The sequence below is a fragment of the Hypanus sabinus genome, chromosome 11, assembly GCF_030144855.1.
Source record: "Hypanus sabinus isolate sHypSab1 chromosome 11, sHypSab1.hap1, whole genome shotgun sequence".
Taxonomy (NCBI): Eukaryota; Metazoa; Chordata; class Chondrichthyes; order Myliobatiformes; family Dasyatidae; genus Hypanus; species Hypanus sabinus.
The window spans coordinates 60715629-60736881 of record NC_082716.1 but is presented as its reverse complement, the minus strand read 5'-3'; the positions used below and the strand labels follow the sequence as shown (position 1 = coordinate 60736881).

Sequence of the window (21253 nt, the reverse complement as noted above, 5' to 3'; positions counted from 1 at the left end):
ATTGACATAAAATTAAAATGTAGAATTTGTGGGAATGGCTTGTAAGTCTCCTCATCTCTCTACCTGGCTACAAAGCTCTCCCTAGCCCAGAGATATCCTGGCAGTAACAAACTCAATGCTGATAACTGGCTAATGAGCTTGAAACTGCAGGGAAACACCCAAACATCAGCATCTCCACAGCAATCTGTGGAGCAAATCTTTGCTTTGAGAGAGCAATGGAAGGCAGGAATTGACCATGGTGAGGGCAAGACTTTGTGCCAGGGTGTCAGCATGGCAACATACAGTATATATACCGAGGACCTTCCTCCCCCTCTTTTGGTGCTGATTTCTTTGCTGCTTTCATTCCAGAGGATCTAGAAGTCAGCAAAGTACCAAATGTTGAGTGAATTCAGAATGGAACTAAGATACATCTAAACAAAATAATATCGCACATTGTGGTAACTATAGATATTAATCTGCTAATAAACATTCACCATACATAAAGTTAGGGTGTGCCTTGTAAACATATCAATGGCCCAGAATCTAAACAAGAGTGTGTTTCTCTTTTACCACATCAGTGCTGTGTTCTCCAAGATATCTCCTGTATTTTTTAATATTATGACCAAATTGTGAAATAAAGGCTAAACATGCAATGTCTGGGAAGCATAAAACTACATAACACATTAATTTATTCTGTTGTTAAATTAAGGGTAACTATTTATAGAGATGAATTATTCTTGTATTTGGTTGATTATGTCAATAGGTATGTGAGTGCATCTATTTTTGATTGGACTTTTGGCTTGGAGTTAATTTTTTTTACAAAATATTTAATTTTTCAGATCCTTTGATTGTTGAGAAGCCAGAAAAATTTGGAGGAGCACCATCAAGAAACAAAAGTCGTCAGCAACTCCAGAGGGAAAGAGCATTGAACCAGCATTGTCGCAAAGAAAATGGGCACAAGGATGTTCCTCTTATCCTTCCAGAACAACAACTGACCAAAGCAAAGATGAATCCTCCACAAGCCACAGAGTCCCCTGCACCTGAGCTGGGACCAAAGCCAGTTGTAAAAGCAGCTAATAGACAATTGACTGCACCTGAAGAAAGCTGTCAAAAAGAAATGGAAGCATCATGTACATTCCTGGAATCCTCAGTTAAAGAGCTATCAGCAGAGCAGATCAAAGGGATGGAATTGTTAGTAAGTCTAGAAATAATTATTAGAAATGGTGCTTAAATACTCATGTTGCATCTTGGTAATGTCAAGATTCAATCCAGCTCTCCCCGCCCCCCACCCCGGAAAAGACAGAAGAAACATTCAACAATGAAGTTTATATTATGCCTCATTCTAATGTAGATACAGGAGAAAACATTCTGTGCCTTTTCCACTGTCCACTTGGATCACAGCTGATCATTGTCTTGGTTTTGTTTAACATGCCTTTGTTTCATAAACCTTGCACAAGTCCATACGATCTCAGTTTTGAAATTGTGAATTAATCTAGCCTAAAATAAGCCCATTCTACACCTTTTGCTGTAAAGAACAGTTTCTCATTTTGTCTTCAGCAGCCTACATCTAAAATGAAGGATATCCCTCTTATTCTGGGCTTCCAGCAGGGGATCTGTCTGGCCAAACATGTATTTACTCACAACTGCCTCATTTGGATTGCCCATAAGCTGTAGTTTGCTGGCAAATGCATACCAGATGTATCTATACTTGATGTATGCAATCTGTTTGATTGTCATAGTAATACTTTTACTGGATAGTGGTGTAATCTGCTAAAGCAGTGGCTGACCATTTTACGGTGAAATCAAAACTGTTCTTAATTATAGATAACATCTGTGAAGGAAAAAAGGTAGGCAGCTGAATTTTACCTGCACTTAAAAGCATTCCTATTTGTTGTATTTTGTATGATTTTCTGTCACTAGTTTGAACAACAAGCTGTGACATGTTGTATGTTATTTTATAGGTATTGAGTTTGACCTCCTTCAATATTGTTGTTTCTCTGCAGGCGCGAGAGATCACGACTTGAACAGCTGCAGCTAGAGCAGCGACTAATGGAAGAGAAGAATAAACGCAAGAAGGCGCTTTTGTCGAAAGCCATTGCAGAAAGGTGTGGAATATTGATTGCAGAATACATTGACTTCCTCAGCCCCCAGAGCTTTTCGGACTACTCAGGGAGTTTGAGCTAGTATGAAAATTGGATTTTTAAAACAGTGTCATTTTCTCCCCCCATCAATGGCACTTAATTAGTGTAGTTTGTTGAAATCTCAGGTAGCAAAGGTAAACTATTTGGTCGCCATCCACAAGTCTTGGTTATATAGGTAGCCTTGCAGTTCTTGAAGTGAAAGGTCCCTTAAAGAATGAGGACTTGCCTATAGAACAGATTAACAATTGTGTCCATATTCCCCTCTTAGTGAAATTAAAGCTAATGTGTACTGATTTGGTTACAGTAAGTATACATTAAATGATTAATATAATTTATGTAAGTTTTTCTTTGGCTACATTTAGTTTGTTAAATGTAAATATAATCTTTTTAAAGGACATTGTGACAAATTATCCGTACTTATATATACTGTGCCTTCCTGACCAATTATCTTCCTCCTAGGTCGAAGCAAACCATGGCAGAAACTATGAAACTACAGCATATCCAAAAAGAGCTTCAGAGTTTGGATAACTTGTTATCAAATGGAGTTAATGTCCTCCGGAATCGGATTGAACAGTCCAGTTTGGAATATTATCAGGCTAAGTAAGAATTTTTTTTAAGGGACAGCCCACAATTAGTTAGATATCTAGGTAATAGTGATGCTGACCACATCAGGTAACTAATTGTTGTTGTTATATTAATAGTTGTTTTTACTTAATTTCTGGATACTGTTCTTTTCTTGGCTAATATCAGCTAACTGCACTTCCCACTGAACTATCAGCAATTTTTTCGTTTTGCAATACAGTGAATCCTGGTTAATTGGGGCACATCTTAGCCCAAATAAGCGTCTGCCCCAATTATCCAAAGTTTTATGGAAATAGAGCATAGAAATCTGCAGCACATTACCAGCCCCTCAGCCCACAATGTTGTGCCAACCATGTAACCTATTCTAGAAACTGCCTAGAATTTCTCTACCTTGTAGCCCTCTACTTTTGTAAACTCCATCTAAGATTAGATTAGATTTAATGTGCCGAGTACAGATACAAAGCCAAATGAAATGCAATTAGCATCTAACCAGAAATGCAAAGAATAGTGTTATCTACAAAATAACTGCAAAGAGAGTCTCTTAAAAGACTCTATTATAATTAAAAGGTATAATAAAGACAAACTACCATTTAACTGAGTAGCAAATTAAGTGTTTAAATGAGATGCAGAAAGAATTAGAATATTACCAGTACTACTACAGAACTGTAAAAGTATCTAGAGTTCCTAATAGCTATCGATGGAGGAATTCATCCAGTGTACACTGCCATGTTCTTTTGCTTGACTATAAATGAACAAAATCAATGCAGAAACCTAATGCAGACAGTGGCTGCTTTCGTACAATGTTTTCCATGATTGCATTCTCCAACTCTTCATTTTCATTATAACATTCGAGATGACTTCAGATACCTTCAGATCCTTCATAGTTCCTAACTTGCTCAGGAAATCATTTCATTTTCATTCCCAGCCAATTTTGGTATCTCGAAATGGTAGTGAGCAAAACCGTTCTGAATTGTCCTGCTGCTGATTTCTCACCAACAAATCACTGCTTTTTGAATGCATGCAACTGCTGCTCGGTATAGTGTCTAACAGCAACACAAGTGCACACAACTGACATTTGTTAGAAACTGTTCAGCAACAGTCTCCTGTCCCAAGTAAGCAGCATAGTATCCCAAATAAACAAAGGGAATCCCAGCTATTTTCTTGATTAGTTTTTATTCTTTAAGAGTTGTCACAGATATGCGGCTGTGCCAATAAACCAATGGCCCAATTTACTAGAATCCATTGTATTTAAAAGGACTGGGTAGCTTTCAACTATTGATGAATTTTGATTTTAACAATATGTCAGGAAATTTCTATATTTAGATTGTTGAGTCAGAGTTGACCTGAATATAGCCAAAATAAATATTTTACCCTGCAATTATTATGTTATTAAAATGGATTGCTATCATAGGTGGACATTTGCTAAACGTTTTAAGACTTCTTAAAAAAAATATTACATTTGGATTAGAAATGTAATAGAAAGGAAAAATTCTATTGAAATTTTCATGTTGGTCCTGCAACACAACTCTTAATGACTATTACAATACAAACACATGCTTGTTTACATGCAAGTATATATTGTAGTATATTTTTTTAAAACTCATGCTTATTTTGTTTTCCAGATTTAAATATGAACTTGGACAAGACCAGAATGATAATCTGTCCAAGCAATCAAAATGATCGGTTATCTAGATCAAATGAGACTTTAACTACTTGTCACTAACAACCATTATTTTCTTTTTAAAAAATCAGTTATGAATGTGCCAGTGCTAGTTCCATTGAGCATCTTGAAAAATAAAACTCTTTACCAAAAGAGATACATTCTGCAATGAATCCCATTGCCAGTATGAAGCAGCAGTTCATATGGTCACGCTTTGCCTTACCAGACAATTAAATTAGTAAAAACCTGTCCCCGTTGTTTTCCCCTCAGTTAATAAAGAGAATGTGACTGAGTACAAGATGACATTACAGATTTGTCAAATTGATGTTTAAAAGACAATTATTTTCAAGGTAGCTAAATTTCAAAAGTGCATTTTGATGGGAAGAATCTGATGGCATGTTGCTTGAATCATCTAGGTGGCAGACCAAAGGGTCTAGCAGTGTAACTCGGATCGGGCAACACTTGTGAGAGAGAAACAGTTAGTATTTTGGGCCATTCAGAACTGGAAATAAACTGTTTAAAGGTGAAGATCAGGAAGAAGGAGAACAGAAAGGGAAATCTGAAAGGTATAGTAAAGGCTAATGACAAAAGAGATAGTGATGCAGATTTTAATGAAGTGAATTCAAAGTAAGTATGTGGCAGTTGCAGAGGGCTTGAAAGGCGAGGGTTTTTTAAAGAAGGTAGTAAATGTACAGTGTTATTTAAATTGGTGGAGCGATAAGGGACCACAGAACATCTCCGACAGACAAAATGGAGGAAAATTGTAGTATTTTGTAAGTATATCAAGGGCAAGAGGGTAATCATGGAAAGATCTGGATCTATTAGGGAACAAATGGTAATCAAAGGACATGGGTGACATCTCAAATAAATTATCAATTGTATGTACTGAGAAGCATATCATTGTAGTTGGAAAAGTCAGCACTGAATGAAGAAATTTTAGATCATGCACCATTAACAAGGCCGTATCAAAGATCTTAATGGGCTTTCGAGTGGAGAAATCACTAGGACCTTGTATCCCAGGCTGCTATGTAAGTTAGGAAAGGAAATTGCTGCAGTCCTGGTGGATTTTTAAATCCTTGGCCGCTAGTGAGGTGCCAAATGCTGAAAGACCACAAATATGATCCTTTTACTGGAAAAGAGTAGCGGGGAGTAACCCAGATAACTGGAGGCTCTTGAGTTCAATGTCAGTCGTAAGGCATTGGAACAAATTGAAGGAGAGTATTATTCTGAAATTGGAAAGGCAGAGATTAATCAAAGATAGCATGATTTTGTTGTGGATTGTCCTGTGAATTTCTCAGAGGTAACAAACTGTATTGATAGGGGCAATGTCATTGATGCAGGCTACTGGACTTCATTTGGGCCTTTGTCAAGGGCCCACACATCCCACGTGGTGGGAAGACTGGTTCAAATGTTGTACCTCATGAAATACAGAGCAAATTGGATCCAAAATGGGAAGAACAAAGTGATAAGTAGAGCACTTTGTTTGTAATTAGAAACCTGTGATTAGTGGTGTACCACAAGGAACACTGCTGGGATTCCTACACACTAACAATTCAATTATGAATGTAGGGGGGGGTTTAACGAGTTTGTAGATGACACAAAGGTTAGCAATGTTGATAATGAGGATAGTTGCTGACTGCAGAATAGTATTGATCAGTTGGTATTAAGAATGGATCAGTAACAGATGGAATTTAATCCTGATAAGTATGAGGCGATGGAGCATACTACTATAAGAAGCAGCAGAGGTCAATAGCAAGGAGGGAAAACTATATTCAGCACACCAGAAGGATAGGATGAAGAGGGTCAGAGCAGGCTTACTGGGATATAAATGGTAGCCAAGGACAGATATACAAAATGGTATGTTTCTTTGTTGTAATTTGATGAAACTCACTGCAGGTCTGTTCACAATTTTTAAAATAATTTTAAATTAAGCATCATTATCCATACAATATTGCACATATTGTATTTATGTGATCAGCAATCCTGTAATTTGAGGCCGGGATTGAGAGATTAATTTGTTTAACAAGATACTGTCCTTGCATTAGTGTGCCCTTGATTTCTATTATCACATTTTTAAATAATCAAAGGTCATGTTCATTGGATGGATTTTCAAGAACACAAAAGGTGTCCTATTGTTGTTACAAACAATTCTATGCTGATTCTGAGTTTAAGACCCTGCTGTATGACTGGAGAGTGCAGAAGAATTCATTTGAGAGATGGTCATTGTTACCACTCCTGTATACAGCACATGATGGACAGACTTTGGTACACCAGCTAGTGAGGCATTAGCTATCCCATGCTGATTTACTACAGGCTCAGACTGGCCTGCTGGTGATCTCCATGCTGGTTCCCCATCACTTAGCTTAATTTTTGCTATAAGCTGCAGAGGAAGATCTGTTAGGGCTCCTTGCAAAAGAATATTCATGGCCCCTGTGCATTTTGTTGCAACTGTTTTAATGGCTTTAGATGATATTTCCACAATATTGCCTTAACAGAGAATAATGTGCATCTTGCTCATTGTGTGTCCTTTCCTGGTCCTCAGGAAGAGGTATGATAAAGCAGAAGTGGAATATGTTGCAGCTAAACTGGATCTACACAAGAAGATTGAACTGAAGGAGCAGCTGACTGAACATTTATGTGCCATAATTCAGCAGAATGAATTACGCAAAGCTAAGAAGCTGGAGGAGCTGATGCGGCAATTGGAAATGGAGGCAGATGAGGAACAATTAGAGTTAGAGATTGAAGTGGAAAACATCTTGCAAAAGCAAGAACTACCGAAGGCATCTAATCAGACCAATACAGGAAGTGAAGAAGCAGCACACCAGACAATTCAAGAGGAGGGCAGTCAGAGTAAAAAGCAGATTGAAAGTGAAGTGGAGAGCACTGCTACTTGCAACACAGGCAGAGATAATTCAGAGGACCCATCTCAAATTCAAGAAACTGAGAAATTGAATCCTCAAGCTCCAGAGAAAATCCAAACAGTTGCTAGAACTTGAATGAGTTTTAAGGTGTTCCAAAAGTAAATATAGGTAAAATTAATGCCAACTTCCATAATATTATCAATCTGCAGAAACTGATCTCAACTTATTTATTTTTAAATATTGCTAAATGATCCTTTTGATTGTAATTTCCTATATTTTACCACCAGTTCAGTCTTTAGAACAAAATTTGAATTTTGGGTGAAAAGTAAATCATATTCAATATATGGGCTAGAAGGGTGACCTGAAACATGAGACACTTCACAAAGATTCCTTCATTTGATAGGTTATTTGATCCCACATTTTGGTAAACTATAATATGTGCAATATAGTTCTTCCAAACACTGTTTATCAAATGTAACCAGACAAATTTTTGAGACTGGCTTGAGGACCTCTCAATTTTATAAAAGTTTCTTTTAAAGAAAGCATAAATATACTATTGTCATTTATCTCTTGAAGTGTATTGTCATCAATTTATAACAATACTTGCATTTTTCTTTAAATATTCTCACATAATGGCTTATAGAATTCATCAAAGATAGCAGCACCTTGTGTAGTTCTTGATGAACTAATTACTAACCTTCCATCCTTTTTTCAAAATTTAATTATTTGTTCGTTTAAAAGCTTTATTACAGTAGTGGATTACTACAGAATTTACACAAATACACTAAGACTTTATTTTTACTGTAAATATATTTTACATAATGTTCAATTATGCACCTTGGCAAAATCAGAAAGGAGAACAATGAACTGGATATTTGTAAACAAGTTATTTTATTGATCTTAAAAATATCAATTCAGTCAATTAGATTCTACTAAAATGAACAAAAGCTTGTCTGTGGTGTTTATTTAAAGCCTTTGCATTTGGTAACTCAAGACAATTTTTGATTTTGCATTATCACCAATAATCTTTCTCTAAAACATATAATTCATACCATCATTTCTTGTGACAGGTTGCTGTATACTAATTTGTATATATATTCCTAAGCCTACTTAATTGGTTTCTTCCTGAGATTTAAATGGAAGACAAAGATAGTTGAAGAATATGTATATATGTTGCATTTGTACTTGTTCTGAGCTTGCTTACTTTACTCTATCGATGCATTGATTCAGAATTGACCTGTAATTACAGATTAGTGGTCCTGCTATTCTTGTAGCTAAAAATGAAAATTGTTCTCTGATCCTAATGTACAATTTTGTTTGTTTCATTTGTCCAAAAATATTATTTTCAGATTGACTTAGTTTATAACTTCCACACATGCAAGTATCTATTAGATACTTGACACAATTGTCCCTTGGTATTGTCTGAGCTCAAACTAAAGCTGCAACTTGGTTTCATCAGATGTACACATGTAAGTACGTCTTTCAATTTCAATTGGCCTGACGAGTTATTGTCTCATCCTAAATCACCATTTTCCTGATGTTAAAAAAGAACTTCCTAAATTCTGTGCAAGTTATTGTTTTGCAGCAGGAGTCAGTGTGTAAAATTTAGAAAAATCACTTGATTTAACTTCTAACAATATCTTTCCAAATTTGAGGTTGAGTCAAGTGTGCATCTACTTTAATTTGTGAACTGTTGGTCTTCTTCCTCACTCCATATGCTTTACACAAAAATGTTGTTGTGAAGTAACCCTCTGTCTAAATTGTAATTTCTGCCCTAATGAATGAAACTTTGCATTCAATCTATCTCTTTTCCTGACATTTGGATGCTCGTCCTTTGAAGCACCCCAGGAATATGAACCAAGCAAGTACTAAACTAAATAGTTGTATTTTATAAATGGATCTAGAATGAGTTAAATGTACAATTGGATAATTTGGAGATTTTGAGTTTCTTTACATTTCTTTAGATGAGGCAGCTTAAGGTAGAAGAACATTTAGGAAACAATGATCGTAATATGATAGAATTCACCATGCAATTTGAAAGGGAGAAGCTAAACTCAAATGTATCATAGTGTTACAGTGGAGTGACCAAAATGATGAGACACGAGAGAAGAGCTGACCAAAATTAATTGGAAGGGTACGCTAGTAAGGATGGTGGCAGAGCAGCAATGGCTGAAGTTTATGCGAGCAATTCAGAAGGCACAGGATAGATGGACTACTTTACTTTTACTTTACTTTATTGTCACCAAACAATTGATACTAGAGCATACAATCATCACAGCGAAATTTGATTCTGGGCTTCGTGCTCCCTGAAATACAAATTGAAGTAAATATAATAAAAATTTAAATTATTAATCACAATTAGAAAATAGAAAGGTAGTGCAGGTGAGGTCTGGATATTTGGAAGGTACGGTCCAGTTCCGGGTCAGGATCCATTCAGCAGTCTTATCACAGTTGGAAAGAAGCTGTTCCAAAATCTGGCCATACGAATCTTCAAGCTCCTGAACCTTCTCCCAGAGGGAAGAGGGACAAAAAGTGTGTTAGCTGGGTGGGTCATGTCCTTGATTATCCTGGCAGCACTGCTCCGACAGTGTGCGGTGTAAAGTAAGCCCAAGAATGGAAGATTGTGTGGTGTGCTGGGCTGTGTTCACGATCTTCTGCAGCTTCTTCTGGTCTTGGACAGGACAACTTCCATACCAGGTTGTGAAGCACCCTAGAAGAATGCTTTCTATGGTGCATCTATAAAAATTAGTGTTTTAGGGGTCAGGCCAAATTTTTTAAGCTTTCTCAGGAAGCAAAGGCGCTGGTGGGCCTTCTTGGCAGTGGACTCTGCTTGGTTAGACCAAGTCAGGTCATTTGTGATATTCACACCGAGGAGCTTAAAGCTTTTGACCTGTTCCACCTGCGCACCACTGATGTAGATGGGATCGTAAGCTCCACTACTCCTTCTGAAGTCAACAACCAATTCCTTTGTCTTGCTGACATTGAGGGATAGGTTATTGTCTTCGCACCATGCCACCAGGTTCTTAATTTCCTCCAAATTGAATCATACCAAAGAAGCAGAAGAATTCTAAAGGTGGGGTGATGCAGCCAAGGCTGACAAAGGAAGTCAAAGCCAACATAAAAACAAATGAGAAGGCATATAATAGTGCAAAAACTAGTGGGAAGTTAGAGGATAGAAAAGCCTTTAAAAGCCAATAGAAAGCAACTAAAATGCCAAAAGGAGAGAAAATATGAAATATGGAGGTAAACAGGCCAACAATATCAAAGATCCCAAAAGTTTTCTCATATGTATAAAGAGTAAAAGAATCGAGAGTAAATAGCGGACTGCTGGAAAATTAAGTTAGAGAGATAGTATTGAAGGACAAGGAAATTGCAGATGGACTGAAAAAGTATTTTGCTTCAGTCTTCCATGTGGAAAACATCAGCAGTATGCCAGAAGTTTAAAAGTGTAAGCAGGCAAATGTGAGTGTGACTGCTATTAGTAGGGAGAAAGTGCTTGGGAAATTGAAAGGTCTGAAGGAGATAAATCTCCTGGACCAGATGGACTACACCACAGAATTCTGAAAGATGTAGCTTCAGTAAAGATCTTTCAAGAATCACTGGATTTGGAGGACTGGAAAATTATAATTGTCACTCCATTTTTCAAGAAGGGAAAGAGGCAGAAGAAAGGAAATTATAAGACAGTTGTCTTGGCCTCAGTGATTGGGAAGATGTTGGAGTTCATTGTTAAGGATGAGGTTTTGAGGTACTTGGAGGCGCATGATAAAATAGGCTGAAGTCAGCATGGTTTCCTTAAGGGGAAATCTTGCCTGCCAAAATTTGTTGGAACTCTTTGAGGAAATAACAAGCAGGACAGACAAAGGAAAATCAGTGAATGCTGTCTACCTGGATTTTCAGATGGCCCTTGACAAGGTGCTGCACATGAGGCTCCTTAGCAAGATATGAGCCCGTGGTATTACAAGTAAGATACTAGCATGGCTAAGGCATTGGTTGATTGTCAAAGTGCAAAGAGTGGGAATAAAGGGGGCCTTTTCTGATTGCCTGCCGGTGACTAGTGGTGTATTGCGGGGGGAGGTGTTGGGAATGCTTTTTACACTGTAAGTCAGTGATATGGGTGACAGAATTGATGACTTTGTGGCCAACTTTGCAGATAATACAAAGACATGGAGGGGCTAGTAGTGTTGAGGAAGCAGAGAGGTTGCACAAGGGCGAACAGATTAGGAGGATGGGCAAAGAAGTGGCAAATGCAATACAGTGTTGGGAAGTGTATGATAATGCACTTTGGTAGAAGGATAAAAGTGTAGATTATTTTCTAAACATGAAGATTCAAAAGTCAGGTGCAGAGGGACTTGGAAGTCCTCATGAGGATTCCCTAAGGGTTAACTTGCAGGTTGAGTCAGTGGTGAGGAGGCCAAATGAAATGCTAGCATTCCTTTCGAGAGGGCTAGAATATAAAACCAGGAATCTTGGTGCTGGTGAGGCCTGACAGACTATTGTGAGCAATTTTGGACCCCTTAGCTAAGAAAGGATGTGCTGATGTTAGATGGGGCTCAAAGGAGTTCCATGAAAATGATTCAGGGAATGAAAGGCTTGAATGAAGAGTGTTTGATGGCTCTGGGCCTGTGCTTGTTGGGATGTAGAGGAATGAGGGGGGAATCTCATTGAAACCTATCAAATGTTGAAAGGCCTAGTTAGAGTGGACGGGGAGAGGATGTTTCCTATAGTTGGAGGAGTCTGGGACCAGGGGCACAACCTCAGAATAGAGAGGCATCCACGAAGAAACAAGATGGGGAGAAATTTCTTTAACCAGAGGGTGATGAATCTGGTATCCATTGCCACAGGTAGCTGTAGAGTGCCTGGTCATTGAGTGTATTTAAGGCAGAGGTTGATAGATCCTTGATGTCAGGGCATGAAAGTTTACAGGGAGAAGACAGGAAAATGGGGTTGGGAGGGAAATGGATCAGCCATAATCAAATAGCAGAGCGGACTCAATGGGCCGAATAGCCTAATTGTTTTGCATCTTGTGATCTTATTATGTCCCTTGCCTGTCGTGTGATTGGCAAACATTATTTTTGTTTGGTCTGAGGAATCAAAAAATAGAGGAGATTTAATTGGCAGTCCATTCTGACCAGAGAGTAGTCAGTAAATGAAATGTTGCCAGAGGAAGTGGTTGAGGCAGGCACATTAATAACATTTAAAAGGCACTTGGACGAGTACATGGTTAGGAAAGGTTTAGAGGCCAAATACAGGGTAGGTAGGACTGGGGTTGATACAAATCTTGGTCTGCGTGAACTAGTTAAGCCAAAGAGCCTGATTCCGTTCTGTATGACTGAGATGTTCCTGAGCATTAGATATGGAGTACTTTCACCAAACGTCCTGCAGTAGCTCAAAGACTGTTGACAACTACCACCACCTTGAGTGCCTATAGGAATGGGCAGTAAATAGTGGCTTCACCAGTGATGTCCATGTGCCAGTAAAGAAATGTAAAAATATGATACTTTCTGATCCAGAAGTTATCACTTCTTGGATCTCTCCTTTCAATAAAATGTTACAACATTCCAGGATCGCGAGAATTTGGCTCTAAGCTGGTTATTGACAGCTATGGACGTGCCTGATATTTTATGGACTGCTCACCTGGCAGTAACTCGGGCTAGGTACAATTCTCCAAGAACAAATAGCAATCAAGTTGTGCTGTAATTACAGTTTTATGGTATTGATCCAATAAACGGCTGGAAGTATTTGAAGAGTTGATTTAACCAGCCTAAATATAATATTCACTTGTGACTTGAACTAAATATATAGGTATGTAGCCATTCAACATGATATGTGGAAGCAATCATAAGATACGGCCAAATGCAAAGCATTAATCTGTTTTATTTTGTTGTGAACAAGCTGAATAGACCTTATTATAGAGCTGAGCTCGTTCCATATGGCTTTATATAAATGTTCGCAATATGATAATTGCACCAACTAATCATCTTATCTGACTTGATAACTATCCTCTAGTACTTGAAATCTAAACCCTAGGATAACACTTTTGCTTTTAAATAGTTTGTCCTTGCTCATGTTCCAATTTTCCCTTTTATCCCTCTGCTCCAGAATTCTCAGAGGACTATTTAAAACAACTTTTTAATTACCAAGATAGGCTTTAGATTATTGATTGTTTAATCCCTAGAGAATGGCTTTATTTAGCATATATAGCCAAATCTTCTTTCAAAAAAACATTAAAACCTAACCACAACATTTTTTTTAATAAAAGTCCTGAAATCTATGGAGCTGCTTGTTTTCCTCGCACCTTGTTTGTTTTTAATAATGTAATGTTTAAATTTATTTTTAAATGTTCCAGTTGAATTCAGAGCAGGAACTTTAAAAAAAAAACATGGGATTTCTAATGGGTCGCTTCCCCCTCCGTTTCTCCAGCTCTGTCTTCAGATCAATGATCGTATTCAGAGATATGGAATGAAGCCTTCTTAGCTCTTAATTTTTCAAATTAGTCAGTCCCATACCAATTGGAGTAGGAGCAGGAGTAGGCAGCTCAGACCTCCAAGTCCGCTGTGCATTTCAGAATGGCTAATTGGATTATAATCTCAAATTCACATTGGTGTCTACCCATAGTAAGCTGTCCCCCACTTGTTTATCACGGGCCTTTTTATCTCTGCCTTAAAAATATTCAAAGAAGATTTGGAAGAGAGTACTAAAGACTTGCAGCCATCAGAAGAAAAAGAAAATTCATCTACCTTAAATGGTCACCTCCTTATATTGCGAACTAAAAAAGCTACAGAACGGGAAAAGATGAAATATGAAGGCAAACTAACTAATAATATAAAGCAGGGTACTAACTTTTTTTCAGTAAAGAGTAAAAGGGAGATAAGAGTTGATATTGGATCACTGGAAAATTATGCTGGTGAGGTAGTAATGGGGACAAAGAAATGGCAGATGAATTTAATAAGTATTTTGCATAAGTTTTCACTGTGGAAGACACTAGGAGTGTGTCAGGGAGCAGGAGTGAGTGCCATTGCTATTATAAAGGAAAAAGCTGGAGGCTAACTCAAAGATCTTAAGGTGGATAAATCACCTGGACCAAATGGACTACATCCCAGAGTCCTGAGAGAGATTTCTGAAAAGATTACAAATGCATTGGTCATGATCTTTCAAGAATAGCTTGATTCTGGCATGATCCTGGAAGGCTGGAAAATTGTAAATATCTCTCCACTGTTTTAAGAAGGCAGGAAGACATTTCCTTTCAAGAAAGGCAATTATAGGCCAGTTAGCCTTAACCTCAGTGATCGGAAAAGTGTTGGAGTATATTATTAAGGATGAGGTTTTGGGGTATTTGGAGACTAATGATAAAATAAGTCAAAGTCAGCCTGGTTTCTGTAAAGGGAGATCTTGCCTGACTAATCTGTTAGAGTTCTTTGAGGAAGTAACAAGCAGTAACAATGGAGAGGCAGTGGAAGTCATTTATTTTGATTTTCTGAAGGCATTTGATAAAGTGCCCACATGAGGCTGCTTAACAAAAAAAGTTCTTTGGCTTTACATGAAAGATACTGACATGCATAGAGGAATTGCTGACAAGCAGGGTAAGCGAATGGGATAAAGGGGGCCTTTTCTAGTTGGCTGCCAGTGACTACCGGTGTTCCTCAGGGATCAGTATTGGGACCGTTAATTTTCACATTGTTTATCGATGATTTAGATAACGGAATTGATGGTGTTGTGGCAAAGTTTGTAGATGCGAAGATAGGTGGAGGGATAGGTAGTGCTGAGGAAGCAATTGCAGCAGGAGTTAGACAAATTGGAAGAATGGGCAAAAAAATGGCATATGGAATAGTGCTGGGAAATGTACGATGATGCATTTTGGTAAGAGGAACAATACTGTAGACTATTATCTAAATGGGAAGAAAATTCAAACATCAGAGGTGCAGAAGGACTTGGGAGACCTCGTGCAAGACTCCCAGAAGTTTTATTTACAGGTTGAGTCTGTGGTAAAGAAGGCAAATTAGCATTTGTTTCAAGAGGGATAGAATATGAAAGGAGGAAGATAATGCTGAGCCTTTATAAGACACTAAGGCTACACTTGTCATCAAAGGATATGGCAAGAAGGCAGGTGCATGGGGTTGAGTGGGATCTGAGATCTGCCATGATAGAAGTGTGGAGCAGACTTGATGGGCTGAATGGCTGAAATTCTGCCCCTATGTCTTAGGGTTTTATTTACAATGTAAATGTGTGTCCAGGAGGAAAAATCCTCACCATGTGCCCACAGGCAACTGCACATTTTCTGTTTCAGTCAAATCCCCGGTTGTTCTTCTAAGCTCCAGCAAGTTTAAATCTAACCTCTCTAGCCTTGAGACATCCTTCCCATTTCTGATATTAATGCAGTAAACTTCTCTAAATTATTTCCAAGGCTTTTACATTATTAAATAAGGACAATACCATACACAATACTCCAACCATGGCACTCTCATGGGTCAGGTATAGATAATATCCCATTTCTTTTTCAAGTTTACTCCATTTACCACACCTTTTGAACATTCATCTTACATTTGGCCCTTTTATAGCCTCTTTATGTCCTCTTCATCACTTGCTTTCCTAACTATCTTTGCATTACAGGAAATTTGGTATTTATGCATTCCAGATTGTTTGAGGGTCCTGTATGCTATTTGTAACATCTTGTCACTCAGTAAAAGATGTACTTATGTCTGCTATTTCCATGTTAGTCAGTTAGTTTTCTATCCATACCAGAATGTTGGCTGTTGCATTATGAACTCATCTGCAATAATCTTGGCTGTAATATTTCATCAAATAACTTATGACAAACTTAGTACTTCCACTAGTGCCACTTTACCAACCCTGCAGGTTACTTCAAAGGACTCCAATAATTTGATCAAATGTGTTTTCCCTTTCATAAAATCATATTATCTGACAGTGCCTGATTATCTTACACTAGTTGAAATTTATCATGTTGTCCTTGGGTCAAGTTCTTGTTCTTGCTCCCCTCATGCCCTCGACAAATTTATTTTGCCCCATTTCCCATTTCTACCACTAAGTGCTAGCCATGCTGATTCCATGTCAAAACCAGCAGTAGTTCCACAGAGTGTACAGCGGTGCCAAATGGCTCCATTAATGTGGGTTAAATACTTATTATATGAGAAGAGTTTGCATGTACTTAAGTACTCTGGGATACTCCCACATGTCAAACATAGAGTTTATCTGTTACCATTCCTATCACTTAAAAGCTTCATTTCCTGGACTTGCATTGTTAATGCTGGTGACCTATTTTAGGCCCTATTTCTAAGGAAGGGTGCTGTGGCATTGGAGAGGGTTCAGAGAAGGTTGCAGAAAGAGAAGGAGAATAATCCTGGGAATGAAATGGTTAATGTTTGGTGTGTGTTTGCTGACTGTGCCTGTACTGGCTGCAATTTAGAAGAATGAAAGAGGATCTCACTGAAACCTATAGAATGTTGACAGTTGTAGAATAGATGTGGAGAGGATGCTTCCTATAGTAGGTGAGTTTAAGACCAGAGGGCATCTCTTTAAAAGAGAGGTGAGGAGGAATTTCTTCAGATGCTGGTGAGTCTGTGGAATTCATTGTCACAGAAGACTGTGGAGGCCAGGTCATTGGGTATATTTAAAGAGGACATTAATAGGTACTTAATTAGGAGGGACATCAAAGATTACTGGGATAAGGCAGGAAAATGGAGTTCAGAGGAAAAATAAATCGGTTATGATCGAATGATGGAGCACACACGATGGGCCAAATCGTCTTATGGTCCTTCAAAGATCCATGCTTCATTTCTTAATGCCACGTTCTCATGTTGAGCAATATTTGAAAATGCTGAACAATTATGATACAGTTTTATGTTACCACCATCTCTCACAACTCAGAGAGCTGCAGAAAAACTTGGACAGATTAGAATGGGCAGAGAAGTGATATATGGACTACAGTGTGGGGGGGGGGGGGCGAATGGTCATGTAGTTTGGAAGAGGAATAAAGGCGTAGATTTTTTTCTAAGCAGGGAGTGAATTCAGAAATCAGAAGTGCAAAGGAATATGAAAGTCCTAGTGCAGGATTCCACAAATGTTAGGTCTGTAGTGAGGAAGGCAAATACCATGTTAGCATTCACTTTGAGAAGAGTAGAATGTAAAAGCAAGGATACAATGCTTTTATAGACACTGGTCAGACCACATCTGGAGTATTGTGAGCAGTTTTGAGCCCCATATCTATGAAAGGAAAGTTATCCTGTGAATGAAAGGGTTAACAAAGAGGAGCTTTTCTTTTTGGCTCTGGGCTTATACTGGCTGCAGTTTAGAAGCAGGTGTGATCTCATTGAAACTTCCAACATAATGAAAAGCCTAGATATAGTGGCTGTGTTTATGAAAGTGGGAGAGTCTAGGACCAGAGGTCGGTGAATCTGTGCAATTCATTGCCACAGACAGTTGCAGAGACCAAATCATTAGGTATATTTAAGGTGGAGGGTAATAGGTTCTTGAATAGTAATGATGTTAAATGTTACATGGAGAAGGTAGGAGAATGAAGGAAAATAAAACAGCAATGATCGAAAGGCGAAGCAGACTCGATGGGCTGAGGTGCCTGGTTCTATCTATAAGTGCATGAAGACTGCTTGCTTTTGCTTCCATAGTGATTGATTCAGTTCCTGTTATTGAAACTATCATCTCCATTCTGAAGTACTCTTTACTTCTTTCAGTAATCTTGAAGTCATCCAAAATGCTACTGCATCAAATTACAGTTTCTCATTTTTTTCTCTGCTGACTAATCCAGGTTGATTACCTATTAGGCTGATACATGAAATTATCACTTTCAAATATTTCTATGGTTTTGCTCCTCCCTACATAATCTGCTCCAATCCTAAAACCTCGCCAAGATGTCCAAGCCCTTCTAACTCCAGTTTTGTAATCACTGAATTTGTTGCAGCATTGGCCGTCGTGCTGTCAATTGCTTTCTGGAAATCAGATACTGCCACAGGCACCACTGAGATCCCTGGGATGCCTGAGTCTTTCTGGTTTTCCCATTTGTTTTTAAACTGAAGAGTCAGCAGTCTAAACTGGGTTGTAATACTGGCATTGGTTAGTAATAGTAAACATTTAGTAACTAGAAGTTAGATCTGAAAATGATTCAAGATATCTTTTACAATAATCTCTGCTATCCATCAGTTTTATAATGAAATTATTACAGTTCTGCTTTGGAGGTACTTATAATCTGTTTGAAAAGTAAGTATTGAGCCAAATGGTCCTTGAGGAAACTAACATCTGGCAAACTTAGCTGGCTGTGGGACAACTACTATAAATATTCCCACCCCCAAAAAAGGGATGTTTTATCTTTGATGAAGATAGAGCAGTGGATGTAGTGTCTATGGATTTCATTAACACGTTTGAAAAGGTTCCCCATGTGAGACTCATTCAAAAAGTAATGAGGCATGAGATCCAGAAAGACTGTGCTTTGTGAATCCAGAATTGCTTTGCCCTCAGAAGGCAAAGGGTGGTTGTGGATGGTTTGTATTGTGCATGGACGACGGTGACCTGTGGTGTTCCGCAGGGATGCGTTCTGCGACCCCTCCTCTTAGTGATTATTATAAATGACCTGGATGAGGAAGTAGAAGGCTGGGTTAGTAAGTTTGCTGATAATACAAAAGTTAGAGAGTTGTTAGAGGTTACAGCAGGACATCGATAGGATGCAGATCTGGGCTGAGAAATGGCAGATGGAGTTCAACCCAGGTGAGTGTGAAATGGTTCATTTCGGTTGGTCAAATTTGAAGACGGAATTTAATGGTAAGACTCTTAGTAGTGTGGAGGATCTGCGAGATTTTGGTGTCCATGTCCATAGGTCACTCAGTGCTGCCGTGCAGGTTGACAGTATTGTTAAGAAGGCATATGGTGTGTTGGCCTTCATCAACGATGGGATTGAGTTCAAGAGACATGAGATAATGTTACAGATATATAAGAACTTAGCTAGACCCCACTTGTAGTTGTGTTCAGTTCTGGTTACCTCACTACAGGAAGGATGTGGATGCTATAGGAGAGTGCAGAGGAGATTTACAAGGATGTTGCATGGATTGGAGAGCATGCCTTATGAGAATAGGTGGAGTGAACATGGTCTTTTCTCCTTGGAGTGATAGAGGATGAGAGGTGACCTGATAGAGGTGTATAGATGATGAGAGGCATTGATCCTGTGGTTAGCCAGAGGCTTTTTTCCAGGGCTGAAATGGCTAACACAAGGGGCATAGTTTTAAGGTGCTTGGAAGTAGGTACAAGGGGGATGTCAGGGGTAAGTTTTTCACACAGTGAGTGGTGAGTGTGTGGAATGCACCACCAGCGAAGGTGGTAGAGGTGGATACAATAGGGTTTTTTAAGAGACTCTTAAATAGGTACATGGGGCTTAGAAAACAAGAGGGCTATGCGGTAGGGAAATTCTAGGCAGATTCTAGAGTAGTTACATGGTCAGTACAACATTGTGGGCCAAAGGGCCTGTAATGTGCTGTCAATTTTCTATCTCCTCTGTTCTCTTGCAGTGTTAATTGTAGAAAGGCTTAAATGGTCAAAAGAATTATCTTATGTGATTTGTACCTTACTGTATGTGACTGGAAGTTCATGCCAGTGATTCTCTACTACTTCAGTCAGTACTGTTGAAAGGAGGCTACATTGGCCACCCAGCATATTGTTCAATTAGGGAAAAAGCACGTTAGGTATTAAGAAGATGAGATAATTATTTTGAAAGAGTATATCAAACAAATCAATTCACTAATGGTGTAACGAAGGATAAAATTAAACTTGTTTACTGCCTGAGTGAATGGCCATTACTGAAAAGAAGCATGTTTGACCCCAAAAAAGGCAGTAATGGTAACAGTTTTAAATTGCAGAGTGGTTTTATAATTATCACATTGTAGTTAAAAATATGGTGTTGGTGCAATATTGCAGTTAGTTTTAATCTGGACTAGATTAAGGACATCAGAGAAGCAGTAAAGAGTTGATGTCAATTTAACTGCTTGATATCACTCTTACAAATATCATCTTTTTTACCTTTTAGCTGTTTAAAGCCAATTATCATATTGTCATGTTGTGATTTGAACTCATTTCCTGGTTTATTAGTCCACCCCAGTTGATTGCTATCCATTAACATAGTCATTATATCACTTCATCCAACCATTAGAACTAAAGAATATCAATCAGCCATAGCTTGTTTCCTGTTGTAAGACCTTTAGCTGATTGTACCCCAGATCCACTCAGTTACTTGTGTCCCATTGTTGATGTGATATCAGTAACATTTTTTTGGGTTAGGTATTCCAGATGTCTACTCTGTGTGAGTGGGAAAAGGATTTATTGATTTCTCTCTGAGATGGCCCAGCTCACTGGACTGGGTAGTTTCAAGACTTTGTATTAATTTTAAAGAGTATGATGGAATTAACATGTTTGCTTACTTGCAAATTCACTGAGAGTTTACAAGTAGCGTAGCAGAGGAATGACTCCTTTTCATTTTGGTAGTCAGTAATTATTTTAAGCACTCCCTGGGTGAAAAGACATAATGTACTTCATCTTCTGAACTGTTTGAGAACCATGCCTTAACTAACAGCCTCAAAAGAACACCCCCTACTGTACTTCCATTTCACACAACATCCATCCTCCCGGCCTCTCTACACGAGGTCGTCCAATTATACCAGTGATTTAGGAATTATATAAGGTTTATTGCGATGGGGTTCAACGCCACAATGATTGATATTGATCCGACCCAGATTAGGATGCTTAAACTCTGATTTGATTAATATTTAATATTCATCAGCGAGGAGCCAGCTAGCCAGCGCCAAATTGGATTTAAACTCGGGTACTGCTTTTGAAATTACAGTACAACATTTTGGCAGGTTGAAATAAAATACATATCTGTGGAATTATGTGAAAAGAAACTAGGAACGCAACATTAAAAGGACTTGTTCTTTGCACCCTACCCCTAAATAGGGCGAATTCACAGTTACATAGATATGTATCATCTGCAGAGAGAAAGTAGCTCTTTCTCCCGGCTGACA

The 21253-nt window shown here is 38.3% G+C and overlaps 1 protein-coding gene across 1 annotated transcript in view; it reads left to right on the top strand.

Moving 5' to 3' along the window:
• gorab (golgin, rab6-interacting) overlaps positions 1-7869 on the top strand; it is a 33441-nt gene extending 25572 nt beyond the window's left edge. The window contains exons 2-5 of the mRNA XM_059984449.1: positions 819-1170; positions 1983-2084; positions 2580-2720; positions 6905-7869. Coding sequence (XP_059840432.1) covers positions 819-1170; positions 1983-2084; positions 2580-2720; positions 6905-7358 — 1049 coding nt within the window. The 3' untranslated portion in view covers positions 7359-7869. The remainder of the gene's footprint in view (positions 1-818; positions 1171-1982; positions 2085-2579; positions 2721-6904) is intronic.
• The last annotated feature ends 13384 nt before the right edge of the window (positions 7870-21253 follow it).